The 21,989-nt window shown below is 36.9% G+C and overlaps 1 protein-coding gene across 4 annotated transcripts in view; it reads right to left on the bottom strand.

Moving 5' to 3' along the window:
- Positions 1–1,729: 1,729 nt before the first annotated feature.
- PDE3B (phosphodiesterase 3B) overlaps positions 1,730–21,989 on the bottom strand; it is a 215,065-nt gene continuing 194,805 nt past the window's right edge. For all 4 annotated transcript variants that reach the window (XM_003818192.6, XM_034932206.3, XM_034932203.3 and 1 more), the window contains 4 exons: positions 14,523–14,726; positions 12,400–12,561; positions 6,010–6,262; positions 1,730–4,310 (listed from right to left, as the gene is read on the bottom strand). In XM_003818192.6, coding sequence (XP_003818240.3) covers positions 4,108–4,310; positions 6,010–6,262; positions 12,400–12,561; positions 14,523–14,726 — 822 coding nt within the window. In that variant the 3' untranslated portion in view covers positions 1,730–4,107. The remainder of the gene's footprint in view (positions 4,311–6,009; positions 6,263–12,399; positions 12,562–14,522; positions 14,727–21,989) is intronic.

Raw genomic sequence — 21,989 nt, 5'->3', positions numbered from 1 at the left:
CCAGAAGCCAATACTATGACACACAGTTTTTGAGAAAAGGAAAGCTTGATACTCAAAGTAGACTTCCAACTATTTGCTGTTGACTCCCAAATCCATACTTGTAGCCCCTATCACTTTTCTGAGTTCCATACCTACATTGAAATACACTTGGTTGTCTCAAGCCCCTTAATCTCACTTTGCTCGAATCTGAATTCATCTCTTCACTCTCTTAACACATCCAAAATCAACTCCTCTGATATACCCTATCTCAGTGAATGATATTGACAGCTGTCTAAATCAGAAATCTGGGAGCCACCCTTATTATCTTTCTTACCCCCATACCAACTCTATCTTAAATCATAACTCTGTTCATGTCCCTGTGGTCCACAATCTATTCCAGTCAATATCACCAAGCACTCCCTATGTCTAAATCTTGCTCTGCCATTCTGTCAAAAGACAAAATTAGCTACAGATCTAATTGGCTTTTATTCTAGATTCATGTATCAGGTAACTTTCATTCTACAAAATAGAATGAAGTTCCCACTGGGTCATGGCAGAACAGTGGGTTTTGTAAGGATGGGAACAAAGAATAGAAAAATAAAAACTGATTGGTTATCATTAGGTTACTTCAGATTACATCTTCTTTGTACAGTTTAAAGCAGAGGGGACTTCCTTGATTATGCTCAGATAGACTGGAATCTCCTGTTTTGAGGAAAAACTAGTCTGGGGATCTACCTATTTCCTTAAAGTTTCAGTTTGATTGTGTGGCATTTAGTATGAGTGACTCCATTTTGCTTTGGTCTGGTCTACTGGGGCCTAGGTGCAGGAACTCAGTCCAAAACAATAGTTTTAAACCATTCAAAATACAGTTGACCCTTGAACAACATGGGTTCGAACTCCATGGGTCCACTTATATGTGGAGTTTTTCAGTAAATATAGTTGGCTCTGCATTGGCAGGTTCTGCATCCACAACCAAATGCAGATGAAAATATAGTATTTGTGGGATGCGTAACCCTCGTATAGAGAGGGCCAACTTTTTGTATCTGCAGGTTCCATAGGGTTGACTGTGGGAATTGAATATGTGAAGATTTTTATAGCTGAGGAGGTCCTAGAACCAATCCCCCATGTATAACAAGGGACAACTGAAGTATGCTATTTGATCCTCATAAAATGTAAATCTAATCATGTTATTCTTCCAGATTGGAAGTTTTCCATTGGTTCCCATTTCCTTTAGGAATAAAGTTTAAGTGGCATGTCATGTTTTACAAGGCCCTTCATTAACCACCATCTCTCTACCACTCCCTCTTCTTGTGCTCTATCTTCCAGCCACCCTAAATCTCTTTTGGCTTATCCAGTGTGGGGATGCTTTCTCTTCTGGCCTCTGTACATGCTGTTATTCTCTCTACAAGCAATCATTTCTGAGCTAAGTCTTTAATTCTTCAGTTCTGAGTTTAAAAGTCACCTTCCTTTGAGAAGTGATTCATTTCTGCTCCACCTGCCACTCCTATCCCCTACACACTCTAGAGCAGCTTATATTAATCTGGCAACTATAATGAAGGAACCAGAGTTGTATCTATTCATCTCTTTTGTGAAGTGTGTTTCTATGAGATGAATCTAGATACAGAGAATTTCTGATGACTTAAGTAAGCCAGAATCTCCAGGTTTCTTGTAAAAATAAGTAGAAAAAGCTAATAGCACCAACAAAGTAAGTAATGAAATAATAGCAGGAAACAGCTTTCAAATCATGAAGTAATTTTTAAAAGTACTTTTATGGAGAAAAATGTGTCAGTAGGTACATAGATATAGCATTAAAAGAATATTTCTAGTACCAGCGGCTTTAAAAATATAAAATTTATGATGAAAATTATTATAACAAGAAATTAACCTGATTCAGTAGCAATCAAAGTAAGATCTGTAATATGGCTTATGGCAATTTCTCAAGTAAGATTTCATCTAATGGTACAGTGTGCATTTAATATATTCTCACATTCTTTCTTACACTTACGAATTTTTAAGTTTCAGCTCGGGAGAGATACTTTTTTGGGTTTCTTTAGGCTAGTTATTGTTACATATGTCAATTACTTAGCAAGGGTTAAATAATTTAAGGACTATATTATGTAAAAATGAGTTTCCAGTAGTAATTGGATTTATAATTAAATCCAGTAAGTCCAGTATTCGTAATTTAAAATGCTGCTTTTGAGAAAACAACATAAACTAAAGAAACCCAATATAAAACCCAATAAAATAACAGACAGTATGGAAATGTGATTCAATCTCAATATGCATGCTTGTACATGTATGACTTTATACACATACACTTGTATGTATTCTGCAGGAGAGGAAATAATAGCAGAAATACACTTAAACATGATGGAAAATGTACTCTAGAGAAATATAAGGACAGGATATATATATTGTAAGTGCAAATATAAATTATCAGTCAAAATTTTATTAATTAGTAATAAGTGGTGGGACTGGTTTACACATAGTGTGTGACAATGGTAACAAAAGTGGCAGCAAGGAACTCAGCACTCACTCAACATGTCTAATAAAGCTTAGTGATTCATTAAATATTGACACTGTGAAGGATCAAAAATTCTAACACTTCCAGAGATCTTAAATTGATATCTTTCAGATAAGCCAAATATTCTAGATAAGTAAGAAACTGCATGCCAATACCATATTCTAAAGGAATTACCTTGGAAAATTAATGGTTTCACTGTGTGCAAAATTGCATGATTCCAAAATATGATATGGTCTCCAATAATAATAGAAAATATTAGCCTACCATTTTGCCATCATTTTGGCTGCTCTTTATATCTTCAAATGTATTTCACAAGTAGGGTACATATCCACACACTAGCAAGTTTACAAAACATTGTAAATATGGTCCATTTTCTTGCAATTATTTTAATAATGTGGTTAATAATGTACTTTTGTATGAAATGATTTATTAACATTTAGATTTTTATATGAAAAATAAGTATTCCAGTTCTTTACTTGTTCTCAGAAATCAGTCTTGCAGTTAGGCTTCAGAAATAATAAGTAGTGATAGGTCATTTCTGTCATGTAGTCTTGAGGCAGAGGGATATTAACAGAAAGATGAACATCAGTTTTAGAGTGAACAAATGACAGCTAAGATGTGGATCTAAAGAGAACCACATGTTCCAATTATTTATTCAATGTATGTGTCCTTTAGGGCTCACTATATTTCTTTTTTTCTTTATCTTTGATGAGGTTAGTTTTGGTATTACAGCAATTTTTTTTTCTTCTGACAAATCTGTGCTGTGTTTATATTAACTAAATCTTTCTTTAAAAATACGAATCCTGAGCTAGAGTAAAAACAACAATTTTGACTAAAGAATAAATCCCTTCATTGTTAAACCTAAACAGCTTTAAAATTCAGCCATGGAACATAAGATAAGACTGGAATTCAAACTTCTGATGTCCATGGCAAACCTGAATACTCTCAGCAGAAATAAAACACACATAGTAGATAATACACAATAGTAAAAAGCATCAGAAATTGATGCACCTGGATTTTGTTAAATACAACAAAGGTCACTCAGTCCTTCATGGATAAACCTAGCTGGGAGAATAGCACTGAACAGTATATTGCATTGAGCAGAAATCCCTCAGAAAGGCAACACTGGATTCATTTTTAGACAGGCATAGACTTTTCTCCAAAACATTCAAAGACATAAAAGACACACTGGGAAATACAATATGAATCTATTTTCATAAAAGCAAAAAGTTCTGGCCGCTTTGGTAACTGAAATATGTCACTTGAGTTTTTAGTTATAGCTGACCCCCAGTGAAAAATAAGAGCTCACTACCCAGCAAAGCAGCATTATGACAAAGTATTCATACACCAGTGAAGGATTTAAGTAAGGGCTCTGCAACATGGGTCAACACGGATGGTATTTTTGGTTTAAGAATAGTTTTCTAGTTCCTGTGAAAGTGCACAGGAGTGGGAAACTACCAGCAGAGCAAGGATCCTCTCACAGTATTAAGGCCTGTCCACATGGGAATGGTCAGTTGAGAGCCGGTGAACACTAGGCAATGATTTCTGCCCCTGGGCACAGCCCTCTGGGCTTCTTCAATATGACTTTTCTTTTACTCAAACTGTCACTCTTCCTCTTCATCTGCCTCTTCAATTACCTGAATCTCATCTGCTTGAGGTAAGGAGGAATTCTCCACCTGCAGTTTATTCCCATCAGCTTTACATTTTTCTTCTTCCTCTACGATTTCCTTCCATATCTTGTGGTTTTCAGTGAGGTGGTGCATTAGCTGACAAAATATTCGCCGTCTGCTTTTTCTTCTTGGTGGTTCTGTGAAATTTAAAATAAATATATTCTAATCATAGCAATATGATTTAATCATTCAACAAATATTAAATGCCTATTCTAGGTATCTAAGCACTGGGATTATAAAAGTAAACAGTACTATAAAATAATAGTATAATAAAAATAATATAATGAAATAGTACTATAAAAATAATCCCTGCGTTATGGTGTTCAGATTCTAGTGGAAAGAGCTAGGAAAACAGAAAGAAGCAAAACAGGAATATGTTAGATGGTATTGTTATGGATAAAAACAAAATAGAGAAGAGGTTTAGGGAAAACTGGCTGGGTATGGTGGAGAGGGAAGAAGCGTGCTGAAATTTCAAATGAAAATAACCCAAAGTTAAAAACCAACCTTTAAGGGCATTCTTATGTATTGAATTAAACACAATTACCAACATTTTGATGAGTACAGTTTTTTTTTTTTGAGACGGAGTCTTGCTCTGTCGCCCAGGCTGGAGTGCAGTGGCACGATCTCAGCTCACTGGAACCTCCGCCTCATGGGTTCACTCCATTCTCCTGCCTCAGCCTCCCTAGTAGCTGGGACTACAGGTGCCCACCACCATTTCCAGCATATTTTTGTATTTTTAGTAGAGATGGGGGAGTATAAGTTTTAGAAGTCAGTCAACCTTCAGATGCTAATGCCATTTAAAAAAAAAGAATTTTAAATACATTTTAATAGGATTTGCCATGCTAATCCTAAATACAAGGCATGTGTGTGTTGCAGTGGGAGGTTCTTTGTAGTCTTCCTATCTGGTCTGATTTATTGCATGCTTGAAAATCAAAACAATACTTATGTAGGTATAATTTAAATTCTACTTTAAAATGAGCAAATAACTGATTTCATTCACAATTACAAAGTGATAATTTTCATTTCATTTTCCATTTATACTAATTGTCTTATACAGGAAAGTATGTCATTACAGTTTGGTAACTCAAATTCATAATGCCACAAAACTTGGCTCTCCCTCTACAGCCAGGGAATGTATGTTTTCCTTCTCCCCTCCCCCCCACTGTTTGATCTATTTCTCAAGTCTATGTGAACAGCAGATTAGTAGGCTGCTATGGAAGTTGTGCTCCTCAGCTGCCCAGTGGGATTGGGGGTGAGATGTGTGAAAAGGAGTGACATGAAGGAGGACTTGCCATGAGGATCCACCTCACATACGTTCAGATGTGGTGATGGCCCTATCGTGCGTGCACAGGTACTGTGAAGAGTACTGGCTGGAGGGCAACACCTCAAGAGATGTTACTTTAATTAAATAAGAATAAGAATGCTTGTTGTATGACAGTATTCACCCAGTACCCGGCATATAGAAGTTACTCAAAACATGACTGTTGAATCTGAACATTTAGATAGTGGTTACTCAATGTAATGACTGCTGAATCTGTATCTGAGAAACAAAGTTCCAAATCTAAGTTAAATGGATATATGCAGTTATTAAAGGTTGAATATCCCTATTCAAAATGCTTGAGACCAGAAGTGTTTCTGATTTTGGAATATTTGCATTATATTTAGCACCCCTAATTGAAAAATCTGAAATCCAAGTGTCCCAGTGAATATTTCCTTTGAGCACCATGCTGGCACTCAAAAAATTTTGGATTTTGGAGCATTTCATATTTCAGATTTTCAGACTTGGAATACTCAACCTGTAACATTAAATAAATTATAATGTCCCTATATTCTTACTTGGATTTAGATTGTTTTCCATTTCTTCATCTTCTGTATCTAATTCTTCACTGTCTTCATCATCACCACTTTCAGTATCATTATCCTCTTCTGCTTCTATCCACTGACCTGGTAGCAAACCAGCAGCATCATAGGAGTTACACAAGGGACCCACTATGTGGGTGATAAAAGATTCTTGGAGTTTTGCTAGTTGAGGAGAAGAACGATCCATGAATGGACTGATGGGCAGACCAAGATTTGCTTCTTCATCTCCCTGCATATTTTAAAAAGAAAAGTACATTTTTAACTGGTGAAAGAACCACCACTGAGCTTTGCTGTTAAAATTATCTTGAGTTTTTTTAAAATAAACAATCTATATCAAAATATTTTTTATGAATAAGCATCAATCTATCATTTCAACTGTAAGAATTTAACATTGAGAAATCCTAAACAAAACTTTATTCTCACATTCTGTTCACATCAACCAGTATGGCTGATACTCAGTTAATAAGAAACATACAGATCTATTAAAATAAGTATCAGATATTTTACTAACAAACTGCAAAATTCCATAGTGTCAATTATGGATTCTCTTTATCTAGGGGCAAAAGCATAATAGAAACATTTTTGTTGTAGTTATATCTCAAATGTACAGAGCTGAATTTTGCAAGTGCTTTTCAATAACACTACCTCCACCCCCTTTTTTTTTAACAGCAGAACTCTCTAATGATTCAAAATCAGAAAACCTAATATGAAAAACAAATAAAGTAGAGCTACCACGATTGAGGTGAGGATCCTGGGGCTAGATCCCCAACGGCCTGCCTTCTGGTACTCTCCCACTGTGGCTTCTAGGGCTTAATTTAAGATCAGACTACTACCTGTGTGGTGTTGGGCAAGCTCTATGTACAAATGCACTGTGTGTAAAATCTGAATAATAATCTACCTAATAGGGATGCTATGATGAGGTTAAAGGAAATATTAATATAAAGTGTTTAGCAAGTACTGAGCATTCTCCAAATGGTACTATTAACATTTTAGTCCTAGTGTCTGAACTGGTTTGGGATAAATTACTCCCCACAACGTACAAATTCTGCAGGTAAGGAGTGTCTGTTCTGTAATGAGCCAACATAACTCTGAGGAAACAACCAGAAACTGTCCCCGTGATTAACTGTCCCATGATTAGAAATCTTTTACGAGATTATTGTCTATGAGGAAGAAAACAATTGATATTTTTCCAAAAACAGTTGGGTTTATCTATAGGACTCTGTAATTTCACAGATATAACCCAGGAGTTTGGCTTTTCTAAGTCCATGGCAGTTAAATGGCTGTAGGCATCTAAAGACAGTATAATTAGTATAACAAAAAAAAAGTTGGGCATGGTTAGAATTTTACATCAATATCTGAAGAAAGTTTAATAGCATAACCAGAATGAGAAAGAAGTTTAGTTCTGATGAGGGATGATTAAAACTTTCATAAGTGGGAGGATATCAGATGACATTTTCCTGCTTTGATATTGAATAATGACACTTAGATTAAGTGAAACTCTCTGAGATAACATAGTTTTTAGTGATATATATGAAATTATAATAGTTAACATTTATTGAGCACTTATGTATCAGAAACTATTCTAAGAAGTCTACATGTATTAGTTCATTTAATCCTCACAGAAACCTTATGAGGTAGGTACCATCATTCCTATTTTATCAATGAGGAAACTGGCACAGAGAGGTTAAGTAACTTACCCAACCAAGGTCGTATTGGAGATAAGGAAGAGAAGCCATGATTCAACCTCAGGCATGGCTTCCAGGTTTGCTTAATAAGTATTAATTCTATATGCTTTTAAAATGATATGCGGGATCTAAATGAATATTTCTAATGTTCTCTCACTGAACTAGTGAATTTTCTAAAATTGACATACACTATTATTTTTTATTACCCATTTGTACATATAATATAAAGATAACATTTTCCCTAGCATAAAATTCCTCTTTTGTAAACATGAGATCCATGGGCGAGCTCTAAAGCAAGTTTCAATTATCACTGAGAATGAGAATATGCAAACTGCATAGTATAATCTTACAAATTAGGTAAATATAGCCATTTTCTACCCCAAATTAAATATAATTTAAATATATCAGATAATAGTAAAATATTAATAATCTTTCCATGATTATACAGTATGGCATTTTGTAACTTATAAACAGCAGAGTATACATTATTGTGTTGGGATGTTTAGCTGGTGGGTGTAAAACATTGCACATTTTCAATACAATCTGGAAGTAACAAAGTATACCAGGTGCATGGTTATATAGGCTCAATTACTCCCACTTTCCACTCATGTTAAGAAAGCCCTCAACTAGTAGATATGTTGACCTTTCCTGATAATTAGGGCCAACAAGGATTCCTAAGGAATGTAATTCCAAAGCCAAAAAGGTGTATTTGCTATTTTGGAGATAACAAAATGTTAGGCATGTCAGGAAATCAGTGCACTCCTACATTGTAGGAAGCCTCAAAACGGGACCCCAAAAAATGGCAGATTCAGCAAAGTGGAAAGATTATTTTAATGCCAAAAATTTTATAGTATTCTCTGATAGTAGTTTGTATTTCTGTGGGATCAGTGGTGATTTCCCCTTTATCATTTTTTATTGTGTCTATTTGATTCTTCTCTCTTTTCTTTATTAGTCTAGCTAGCGGTCTATTTTGTTAATCTTTTCAAAAAACCAGCTCCTGGATTCATTGATTTTTTTTGAAGGGTTTTCTGTGTCTCCATCTCCTTCAGTTCTGCTCTGATCTTAGTTATTTCTTGTCTTCTGCTAGCTTTTGAATTTGTTTGCTCTTGCTTCTCTAGTTCTTTTAATTGTGATGCTAGGGTGTCGATTTTAGATCTTTCCTGCTTTCTCCTGTGGGCATTTTAGTGCTATAAATTTCCCTCTAAACACTGCTTTAGCTGTGTCCCCGAGATTCTGGTACATTGTGTCTATCTATTTCTGCCTTAATTTCGTTATTTACCCGGTAGTCATTCAGGAGCAGGTTGTTCCGTTTCCATGTCATTGTGCCTTAATTTCGTTATTTACCCAGTAGTCATTCAGGAGCAAGTTGTTCAGTTTCCATGTCATTGTGCAGTTTTGAGTGAGTTTCCTAATCCTGAGTTCTAATTTGATTGCACTGTGGTCTGAGAGACTGTTTGTTATGATTTCCATTCTTTTACATTTGCTGAGGAGTGTTTTACTTCCAATTATGTGGTCAATTTTAGAACAAGTGCGATGTGGTGCTGAGAAGAATGTATATTCTGTTGATTTGGGGTGGAGAGTTCTATAGATGTCTATTAGGTCCACTTGGTCCAGAGCTGAGTTCAAGTCCTGAATATCCTTGTTAATTTTCTGTCTTGATCTGTCTAATATTGACAGTGGGGTGTTAAAATCTCCCACTATTATTTTGTGGGAGTCTGAGTCTCCTTGTAGGTCTCTAAAAACTTGCTTTATGAATCTGGGTGCTCCTGTATTGGGTGCATATATATTTAGGATAGTTAGCTGTTCTTGATGCATTGATCTCTTTACCATTATTTAATGCCCTTCTTGATCTTTTTCTGTCTGTGTTGGTTTAAAGTCTGTTTCATCAGAGACTAGGATTGCAACCCCTGCTTTTTTTTCGCTTTCCATTTGCTGGGTAAATCTTTCTCCATCCCTTTATTTTGAGCCTATGTGTGTCTGCACGTGAGATGGGTCTCCTGAATACAGCACACTGATGGGTCTTGACTCTTTATCCAATTTGCCAGTCTGTGCCTTTTAATTGGGGCATTTAGCCCATTTACATTTAAGGCTAATACTGTTATGTATGAATTTGATCCTGTCATTATGATGCCAGCAGGTTAATTTTGCCCGTTAGTTGATGTGGTTTCTTCATAGTGTCGATGCTCTTTACAATTTGGTATGTTTTTGAGGTGGCTGTTATCGGTTTTTCCTTTCCATATTTAGTGTGTCCTTCAGGAGTTCTTGTAAGGCAGGCCTGGTGGTGACAAAATCTCTCAGCATTTGCTTGCGTGTAAAGGATTTTATTTCTCTTTCGCTTATGAAGCTTAGTTTGGCTGGATATGAAATTCTGGGTTGAAAATTCTTTTCTTTAAGAATGTTGAATATTGGCCCCCACTCTCTTCTGGTTTGTAGGGTTTCTGCAGAGAGATCCACTGGTAGTCTGATGGGCTTCCCTTTGTGAGTAACCCAACCTTTCTCTCTGGCTGCCCTTAACATTTTTTCCTTCATTTCAACCTTGGGGAATCCAATGATTATGCATCGTGGGACATTTATGTAGCCAACAAACACATGAAAAAAGCTCATCATCACTAGTCATTAGAGAAATGCAAATAAAAACCACAATGGGATAACCTCTTATGCCAGTTGGAATGGCGATCATTAGAAAGTCAGGAAACAACAGATGCTGGAGAGGATGTGGAGAAATAGGAAAGCTTTTCAAAGACTTGGAACTAACCCAAATGCCCATTAATGATAGACTGGATAAAGAAAATGTGGCACATATATACCATGGAATACTATGCAGTTATAAAAAAGGATGAGTTCATGTCCTTTGCAGGTACATAGATGAAGCTGGAAACCATCATTCTCAGCAAAAACAGAAACAGAAAACCAAATACCGCATGTTCTCACTCATAAGTGGGAGTTGAACAATGAGAACACATGGACACGGGGAGGGGAATATCACATGGGGGCCTGTTAGGGGGTGGGGGGCTAGAGGAGGGATAGCATTAGGAGAAATACCTAATGTAGATGACAGGTTGATGGGTGCAGCAAACCACCATGGCACGTGTATACCTATATAACAAAACTGCACCTTCTGCACATGTGTCCCAGAACTTAAAGAATAATTTTAAAAAAATTAAAGATTTAAGAACAGCTGGGCACAGTGCCTTATGTCTGTAATCCCAACACTTTGGGAGGCCGAGGTGGGCGGATCACGAGGTCAGGAGTTCGAGACCAGCCTGACCAACATGGTGAAACCCCATCTCTACTAAAAATACAAAAATTAGCCAGGCATGGTGGCGTGCACCTGTAATCCCAGCTACTCAGGAGGCTGAAGCAAGAGAATCGCTTGAACCCAGGTGGCAGAGGTTGCAGTGAGCTGAGATCGCACCACTGCACTACAGCCTGGGCAACAGAGCAAGCCTCTGTCTCAAAAAAAGATTTAAGAACAAAAGAGCATGCTTATATCTTTGAATCCTTGAGAACCACTAAGTGTCTATTCTCTCCATTTTGTAGCCCTCTGTCCGGATTTCTTCCCAGTTGATGTTCCTATGGCAGGGAGTTAGTCTTTTTATAGCAGAATTGAAAATGGATTGATATTCTTTAAATATACTCTGAGCACACCCTGAATAACTTAAAAACCACTTCATCTGGAAATAAATTCTTCTAGGTTACAGAATCTCAGGGTTGAAAGAGACCTTGGAATCATAATGTAGTCTAGACTTGTTATAGAAAGTAGTCAGGCAGACATGGGCAGAGCAGGAGAGGGCCCACCCCCAACCCCATCAGAAATGTCAGGTGACCATCAGGTGATAGGTTAAGCTGTCTCTCTAAAATAATAATTGGTCACAGCTGGCACCAGGGAAAGGCAGTCACCCAATAGAAACTGGTGATCAGCAGCTTCCTGGTAAGATCTCAGGAGGTGGGTGAGTGGGCTCAAGCATGTGCACTAAGAGGCAAAATGGTGGAGTTTAATTGGTATATGACCTTCCTCCATGAACACTGGGCTGGTAAGGGAAAAATGCCTCAAGTGAGCATGAGTACAATTTCAGTAAACACACTGTGTATGTGGCCCCTCCCAAGTGCTGGCAGGTCACTGCACATGTGACAGCCACCTCAAAGGATGAATTGGGAGAAGTAACACAACCCTGGAAGCATGCCAATGTATAAGACTCCAAGTCAAAGGTCAAACCATGCACTTGATCTCTTAGGTTGCCCGCCTGGCCTTCTTCCAAGTGTACTTTACTTCCTTTCATTCTTGCTCTAAAGCTTTTAAATAAACTTTCACTTCTGATCTAAAACTTGTTTCAGTCTCTCCCTCTGCCTTATGCCCCTCAGTTGAATTCTTTCTTCTGAGGGGGCAAGAATTGAGGTTGCTGCAGACTCGGATTTGCGGCTGCTAACAGCCTTACCTGTAGACTCATGAGTATATTCAGCTCAGTCAAGATAGGGAATAAGTTATTTTTAAAAATTTTAACAGCAAAGGCAAACAGAACACAGAAAATACTAAGAACCAAAGCAAATGCAATAATTTTTAACCCTTCCCAGTCAAAGCAACTCAGATTTCAAACACTTAATAAAGCTATCCAAAACCCAAAGAGTAGTGTCTTCTCATGACAGCTCTTAAAAATCCCACCAAGCTCAGGTTTCAACTTACCTGCTCATAAAATTCATTGACAATGCCTTCTGTCCATTTCAAATGCAAGTCTCGAACTTTTGCTGGGCCATTTATATCTGCCAGTTTGATGCACACCTGGCATACCAAGAGGCGATCATTTTCATTACTCCATTCTATGCCATTACTATTTACATCATTTGCCTATTTTGGAAAAACAACATCATTTTAGGTTCTGAAGGCAGTTTTAAAACTCGTTGTTTTGTTTGCTTTTACCAAATTATCTTAAAACTGTTTCCTGTCTAAATGACAGAAAGAAATTTCAGCAAATAGTTCTTTTTAAAATCAGTTCATTCCATAATATGGACCTCTATTGGTTAAATTTCCTTTCTAAAAAATGCTTTCTAGAAAAACATATAACTAACCATGGGTTTCAATATTTGTGATTACCACAAAGAATCATGAATTATATGTGTGTGTGTGTGTGTGTGTATATATATATATGTATTTATTAAGTATAGTAGATACACAATATCAAAAAATCATATAAGAATTATAACTACTTATTTCTACCTCAAAAAAGAACACTTAAGAAGCTAGAGAAGTTTGCCCTTGCTGTGAAAGGCAACATGATATAGTGAACTGAACACAAGTCTGAGAAGCTGGCCCTATAGTTTTAAATCCTGACTCAGAATGTCATGAATCAGCAAGCTGTATTCTGAATCAAAAATTCAGTGTGTAACAGTGAAAAAACTGCTTAACCTATTCGAATCTAACTTTCTTCATCTATGAAGTAAGAAAAGTAGTACCAATCTAGCCATGCTGCTATGAGGATTAATAAATGAAAAAATGCCTTGTTCATGGAAAATGCTAAATATTGTTATTTAAATAAATGATAATTATTAGCTGAAAAAAAGCCTTTCAAGAACTAAAATTTCATTTTGTAAAAAATGAAAAGAATGAGCCACATCATAGCTTTTGAACTTCAGTGTGATGGTTGCTTTTTGGCACCAAACTCTTTCAGAAAAAAAAATATATATATGTAGAACACCACCATAGAAAACACTTGAGAGAAGAGCTCTTTTGATTGAAACTTAATCGGAAGTCTAGAGCCCCATTCATATGGCATTTTTTTGAGAGACTTCAAAATAGAAGTCTTTAAGGAATACACATTCAAAGTATTGTGTTAGATAATCTTTTACCTATAAAAGGTGACTTAAGCACTTAAATGAATTTTATTTAAAAATTAAAGTGAATAAGACTATACAACTATGAAATAATTTTAAAGGTACCCTTACTTCTCACTGATTTTTATAAGCATTTCATTAATGTCATGACAGCAACATATATAAGGGTCTCCTTCCAGCAGGTCTAATCTAGTACTCCTTTGTTACCAGTTTCTCTACTCTGCAGGTACAGCTTCTTTTAGGTCACAAAAGTCATCAAGAAAATAGCAGCTTCCTGCAAGCCAGGGTGGGAATCTAAAGCAGTGGTTCTCAACTTTTTTCACCTCAAATGTCTGAGGGATAAAGCATAGTCCCATGAGTACCACTGTCATACTGGGGCAGTGATTCTTGATCCCCTGGTGAATATGAGTTCTTTGGCCTAGTACAATGTCTGTACATAGTGGGCAATCCCAATAAATACTTGTTGAATGAGTGAATTATTCTCAAGTAGAAGAGGGTGCTTCCTTTTCCTTAACACTAGCCAGCTAAAGAATCACTAATATAAAGAAGGTATAACAGGTGCAGTGAGGTAGGCATAATTAACTGGATTCTTAGAATTAACTGGATTCTTAAGAAACACATAAAGTTAATTTTATATAATGCCTTACTTGACACTGAGCATGGCTTTGTCAAATCTCTCTTTAAACTCATTTGAAATAACTGGTTTGTTTCTATGTGAAAAATATGTGAAATAAAGTCACAATAGTATAAGTTTATGTGTCGAAAGAAAATATAACAAGCAATAATATTTTAGGAAATGTTACCATAACAATAAAAATGTTTATTTTTAAAAATATAGGCATATATATTATTTTATATCAACTATTTATTGTTACTTCCTAAGTAGTAATAATTCTAACTTAACATTAAAAAACATATTTTATCAGTAACACTGACAATAAAGATTTTTTAAATCAGGCACTAATTTTCATAACAAACCTTGGCATTGAATTCTGCAAGAAAATCAAAATGCTTTTTAAGATCCGTAGCAAGGATTGCTTCGATGACTAAAAAACGAAAGCGCTTGAATTCCACATGATCAAGATGAAGAAGGAAGTTGTATTCTGGGCGAGAAAGATATAGATTCCAAGCTGATGCAGCATGATGATTTTCCAAAACAGATCTGTCATTGTATAAAACTGCCTAAAAAGAAATATAGAAAAATGAGGCAGACACCTCAAAGATATTAAACTTTAATATCTTTAATATCAGGTTGGAAGTATACAAACAATGAATACCTACTATATACTAGGCGTTTTACCAGGTATTTTAGTACCTGTGAAAATAGGTTGTGATAATTTTATAAATGAGTAGACTGAAGTACAAAGAGGTTAAGATACACCTTTCCTTCCAACATACATAGCTCTAGTAAGTGAAAGGGTTATTTATCTTTAAAGTTTATCTTTGCAGACACCGTGCTGCCTCCCAAGAGATGTAAAGTTGATACTTTGAGTTCTATTTCATTTGCTTTATCTGAGAAGATAAACTTCTGTGAATAAAGTCATTAGGGATCTAGAGCAGGTTTCAGAATACATTTCTGTTGTTTAGTCATTCTGGAGTCAATGGTGATGGTGACTAAAGAAGAGGAAGCAGTACTTTCCAGGGTAAGTAAGAGACCTGCCTGTCTGAGATGGACATATCCTGGATTCCCATCCTCACACAGTGCCTGGGAGTAAAACAGAACTATGTAACAGATAAAAACACAAATCCTCTGGTTCAAATGGTGTGGAACTACTCACTTTTTCTACACTTCACTCCAGCAGAAGACCCTGAGGTGCCTCCTCAGTACTCTAGGACTTTGGAATACAGACTTAAAATCAGTGGAGTATAGAATTTCTAAAGCCTCTTCCACCTCTAAAAATTAAGCAATTCTTTAAATTATTAAATAAGCATAGGAATTATTTAAAAAAACTTCTACAGCCAAGTTGTGTTAAAGGCCAGGGATAAAAATTAAAACCCTATCCCTGTTTTCATGGAGCCTACTGTGTAATGAGAAAGAAGGACGGAATGAGATCTCAGGTAGGATACATATTCTGAGAGCTTAATTGAATAGCTCTACTTATTTGTGAAAATTAGCTACAGCCTAGATTTAAGCACAGATGCATAACACTAAGTGATTATTTTTTAAGCTATTTGGTTTTATAAAAGCAATGGTATGATTTAAACTTTGCAATGAGCCATATAAAGGCATTTCATACCACCTGTAATACAACTTCTAAACATTATAAATACCAAACAGAAACAGTAAGCTTCGAAAACTCCCTAAGGGGTCATTTACATTTAATAATGATTTGACTAATTCATGCTCAAATGTGACAAGGACTTAACTATGAGAACGGCTCTGTCTGTTCAGGAGGAAGTAATCCGATTCTGGGCTCAATAAAACACAATGTACAATGAGTGCCCTGTGAAGCTAGCTGACTTAATAAACTCACAGATAGCAAGATCAGTTTTTTAAAAAAATGAGCAAGTTCGGAATTCTTTCACCATTCAAATTACCCTTTGAAATTGCCAAAGAACTATAAAATGGGCGGAGGGGGGGACGTCTGAATCAGTATTAGAATTAGATATAATCACCATACTGGAAACTTCAAAGACATGGTGAAAATGAGAATGGATTCAGAAAAGCTAACCAAGTCACTACATAAGAAGGAAAAAGCCTATATGAAGAGTAAGTGGCAGGGGTTCCCTGCTGATCCCCAGTAGACTCACAAGCTCAAAGATGAGTGGGAGGCAAGAAAGAATCATGAAGCAGTAAGTAGGAAGCAAATGTCAATGCTACTTTAGAAGAATACTTGAAGGTAGCACACAGAGCAGCAGACCAAGCTTAAACCAAATAAGAAAAACATTTCAAGCAAACAGATAATGAAGCCTCAGCTCTTACTGCGGGCTCTTAGAAGCAGAGAAAAAAGACAGGGTCCCAGCTCATTTGGAGCTGCAATAAACTAACATCCTTTGACTTTGTGCTAAAGCATCTTGTTACCTGCTTTTTCTAGCTATAGATCCTTCTCTCTACAGCAAATACATCAATACTTTGGCAAAACACATTAGCTGGTCATAAATCTTACTTTTCACCCTCTGAGTTGGAAAGATCTGAGAAGGGGTTTAATACAAACTGACAGAATCTTAGCAAATAGTAACACTTAAATAAGAACAAAAAGAGAAAACCCTTCAGACATAAGAAGGACTTAGATCATACAAAGGATAAGTCTGACTAATCTGAACAAATGTCCCCTTTTAAAACATAAGAAACAGGAGGAAACATTAACAAAAATCGAGGTCATAGCCATTATCTCATAACTAAGAAGGCACTTTTTTTTTTTTTTGAGACGGACTCTCGTTCTGTTGCCCAGGCTGGAGTGCAGTGGCGCGATCTCAGCTCACTGCAAGCTCTGCCTCCTGGGTTCAAGCCATTCTCCTGCCTCAGCCTCCCGAGTAGCTGGGACTACAGGTGCCCGCCACCATGCCCAGCTAATTTTCTGTGTTTTTTAGTAGAGTCGGGGTTTCACCGTGTTAGCCAGGATAGTGTCTATCTCCTGACCTCGTGATCTGCCCGTCTCAGACTCCCAAAGTGCTGGGATTACAGGCGTGAGCCACCACACCTGGCCAACTAAGAAGGCACTTCAAGTGAAAAAGATTAACAAAGATTGTTCATTTAAAAAATAATATTCCCAACTCAAAAAAAAATTCAGTAGAGAGATAGCAGATAAATAAGGTGCCACAGAACACAAAGCAGCTAGTTTTGTTGTTTTTTTATAGGGTAAAGAAATAGTCTTGACGAACAGCTGTTATCTCAGGATTCTTTTACACTGTTCTCGGTTTGTTCTTTTCTGTGTTTACACTGCTATAGAGATACTACCTGAGACTAGGTAATTTATAAACAAAAGAGGTTTAATTGAATCACAGTTCCACATGGGTGGGGAAGCCTCAGGAAACTTACAGTCACAGTGGAAGGCAATGGAGAGGCAGGCACCTTCTTCACAAGACAGCAGGAGAGGGACAGAGAGCACACACAGGGGAGACTACCACTTTTAAACCATCAGATCTCATGACAACTCCCTCACTATCATAAGAACAGCATGGGAGAACCCGCCCCCATGGTCTAATCACCTCACACCAGGGCCCTGCCCTTGACATGTGAGGATTACAATTTGAGATGAGATTTGGGTGAGGACACAGAGACAAACTGTATCAGTTCTAAAATTTCTAATAATCCCTTATCTTCCTTTATCTTGGTTACCACCCTTCTTTTGCTGAAATACATTTTAAAATAACTTTCTGAGGATGGTCAAGATGTGACTGTTTAAAATCACTGCATATCTGAGAATCTCATTATTTTGCTCTCATGTAAAATGGTAGCTTAGCTGAATATAGAACTCTAACTTGAAAATAATACTCTTATGCCAGCACCTCCTATCTCCTCTCATTTTACTTATTTCCTAGCTCTTAAGTCATAATCTTCTCTTTCTCTCTCTGTCTGTCTCTCTTGGTCTCTCTTTCTCTTGTTCTGTCTCTCTCTCTCTCTCTCTCTCTCTCTCTTGCTCACATTATTTATGTATTTATTTTCTTGCTGTACTAGAATGTAAGTTTGATGAGGGGCAAGATTTTTTCCCATGTTTTATTTAATATAACAATGCCTAAATAGTGCCTATCCCACAATATGCACCCAATAAATACTTGAACAAATAAATGAATGAATAAATTCCCCTAGAATTTTAGAGACTCCATTCCAGTATTGTCTAGCATCTATTGTTGCTAAAATACAATGACAGTTGAATTTTTGTTCTTTTATAGATGTATTGTTTTCATCTTCTCGGGAATTCTTTTTTTTTTTAAACAAAATCTCTGGTGTTCTGAAATTTTTCCATGGTGTGCTATGTGTGGTGTTTGAGTTTTTTTCTCTATTCAACTTTCCTGGCACTTAGTGAGCCCCTTCAATCCAAAGACTCCCTTCTTTTTAGAACTTCCACTAGTCACATCTTGACCTAGTCCCCCATGTCTTATCTTCTCCTTCCCTATATTCTCTTTTTATCTTCCTGGTCTATGTCCTGGGAGAGACTACCTGGACTTCTACTTCCAATGCTTATATTGAATTTTTAAAATTTCCTGCAGTAATATTTTTAGTTTCTAAGAGCCTAACTTGTTTTCTGATGTTCCTTTATTATAGTTTCCTGTTCTTACTTTATGGATGCAATATTTTTCAAATTCTCTGAGAATACATTTTAAAAAAATAATTAGATGCTTCTCTATTCCCTAGATTCTCCCTGTGGTCAGTTATTCTTTCCATCTTAGCCTTTTCTTTCCAAGCTTCTGATTAATGTCATGGCTGATGATCCTTGGTTTTCTGTGTATATAGAAAAATGAATTCTAAACTGGGTGCGGTGGCTCACGCCTGTAATCCCAGCACTTTGGGTGGCTGAAGCGGGCAGATCACGAGGTCAAGAGATCGAGACGATCCTGGCCAACATGGTGAAACCCCATCTCTACTAAAAATACAAAAATTAGCTGGGCGTGGTGGCATGTGCCTGTAGTCTCAGCTACTCGGAAGGCTGAAGCAGGAGAATCTCTTGAACCCTGGAGGCAGAGGTTGCAGTGAGCCAAGATCGTGCCACTGCACTCCAGCCTGGCAACAGAGTGAGACCCTGTCTCACAAAAAAAAAAAAAAAAAAAAGAATTCTAGATTTCAGTTGTAATCTCTCTGCTGTTATGTATGTTTTATTGTGGAGTCTCTCCCCTTGGGATGAGTGAGTGGGAACTATGTAAATGTGGATAGGGTTTGTTACCTAGCAAGTTTTGCTTTAGAATAATGGGTGCCAGCTATTAGATGTCTAGAATGAGAGAAATTTACTTTAGACTACTAATACCCACTCTAGGAACTGTTACTCTCTCCAGGCAGTTCCTTCAATATCTAAGAGATGAGTTTTCTGCCTGGAGATAAACATAGGGTTTTAGTAACTCTGCATAAAGGTGTGTGTATGCCCAGGGAGAGCAAGCAGGAGCAAATGGTAACAGGAGTCTCTGGGGTTCCAGCTATGCTGGGTACTTTTGTTTTATCTGTCAATATTCATCCATTTTTCATTTTCCAGAAATGTTATAAAAATTTTTTTTTATCTGCTGGTGATAATACCCATCCTCCTCTTATTGCTCTCTGTTGTAATGAACTTCATATCTTACTATCATTTTAATGCATTCTCAGAAAGAAGGGGAAACAGATTCATGTGTTTAGTCATCTTAATCCATATTTTGGAAGACAAAACATTTACAAATCTCAACTTAAAATTTTGTTTCCTTTTACCCAGTCTCATAAAAATATTCCAGAAATTTTACTGTCTCAAGCACTAACCTGCATCTTTCAGCCAACTTCTCATTTGGAAATAGCTCAGAAATCTCTTAGAATCTTATTAATACTGACATTCCTCCGGGATATACCTGACTATATGTATCACCTTCTTTCGTGGCAAGAATCCTCCTGTATCTTTCTAGCACACATTCCTTACCATGAGAATGAAGAAGAATGCTTGACCCAGCTGGTGGTATTATATGCTACTGTCTATAATACACTAGAACTATAATATCTTTCATTAATTATGGCCTGACTAGACCCACTGAGTTTCCAAAGATGAAAGAACCTACTTTGTTACTTAACCACATTAAGCCCTAGATTTTTACAAGGGTCCTTATCTCACAGGTGCTAGTTGAAGAAGGCCTCATAAACTTCATTACTTTGGGAAGCACAGAACATTTTTCAGAAAACCTAGGAGTACTACAGAGCAAAGAATTCAGACATCCTTCAACATTCAACAAATATTTACTAAATGCTTTTTGTATGTCAAGCACTATTCTAGGTATTATGGAATAAAAGACAAAAATCCCTGCCCTTGTGGAACTTTATATTCCATTGAGAAGATATATATAAAAAACAAAGTACATAAACAAAATATATAGTATCCTAAATGATCACTGCAATGGAAAAAAAGCAGAGAAGGAGCATAATGGTATAAAGAAGGGGATTTTGAAATTTTAGATGGAAGGAGGTGACAAAATGCGTATACGGATATCTAAAGGAAAAGCCCTCTGGGCAGGGAGAACAGAAAGTGCAAACACTCTCAGAAAGGGACAGAGATGGTATTAGCAAGGAAGCCAGTGAGACTAGACTTGAGTAAGTTAAAAAAAAAAAAAGAGAGAGAGAGACTTAATGGGACCAATAACGTACGGCCTTGCAGAACATTTTATGATTGTCATTTACTAGGGGTAAGGTGAATGCCATTGGTTTTTTTTTTGTTTGTTTTTATTTTTTTGAAACAGGGTCTCAAATGTTGCCCAGATTGGTCTCAAACTCCTAGGCTCAAGCAATCCTCATGTCTCAGCCACCCAAAGCATTGAGATTACAGGTGTGAGCCACAGCGCCTGGCAAAAGAGTCTGGAACAGAGTGATGCAACACACTGAAACAGGGTCACATTCTGGCTGACGTGTTGAGAACAGACTGAAGGAGAGCAGACAACAAGCAAGGAGACTAGGTAAGAGGCTATGCATTTTCACAGCTGAACTCTCTAATCCATCTCCTTTCCATTCTAGCACTTCCTATGGCTTCATCTAATGGCAATTCGTAACAATGAGAAGTTAGAAATAACATGATTATTGATATCATGTTCAGACTTCACAACTGTATTTTGATTAGGACAACAATTCAGTATGCAACTTGTATAAGTTGTTCATATAACGTTTTAAATTATCTTCATGTGAGAGAGTTAACATTGGAATTCACTCATTTCTAACATCCTTGAGGGAAGATATACTTTACGAAAATGAAAGCTGTAATAAAAACATAGAGTAGGCCGGCATAGTAGCTCATGCCTGTAATCCCAGCACTTTGGGAGGCTGAGACAGACAGATCACATGAGGTCAGGAGTTTGAGACCAGCCTGGTCAACATGGTGAAACCCTGTCTCTACTACAAATACAAAAATTAGCCGGGCATGGTGGCAGGCACCTGTAATCCCAGCTACTTGGGAGGCTGAGGCAGGAGAATCACTTGAATCCAGGAGATGGAGGTTGCAGTGGGCCAAGATCACGTCACTGCACTCCAGCCTGGGCAACACAGCAAGACTCTGTCTCAAAACAAAACAAAGCAAAACAAAACAGCAGAGTGGACTAGAACAGTAACTAACTTCTACCTATGTGATTTCTGATTCAGGAGCTTCTCATGCCATCAGAAACAGTATAAAACCTTCCATATGTTACCTCCTTAATCATATCAGATAACTGTTTTTAGGTTCAGAGGAATAAACCTTTATTTGAGGTCATACAGCTAATAAGTGGGCAATCAGAAATCTAAGACAGGACTTTTAATCTCGTCCAGTGCTTTTTCCACTATGCCATTAATCCTCAGGTCTATGATTCACCAAA

The sequence above is a fragment of the Pan paniscus genome, chromosome 9 (genome assembly GCF_029289425.2).
Source record: "Pan paniscus chromosome 9, NHGRI_mPanPan1-v2.0_pri, whole genome shotgun sequence".
Classification (NCBI taxonomy): Eukaryota; Metazoa; Chordata; class Mammalia; order Primates; family Hominidae; genus Pan; species Pan paniscus.
The sequence above is the reverse complement of the archived record's forward strand: the minus strand, read 5'-3'. Positions and strand labels throughout refer to the sequence as shown.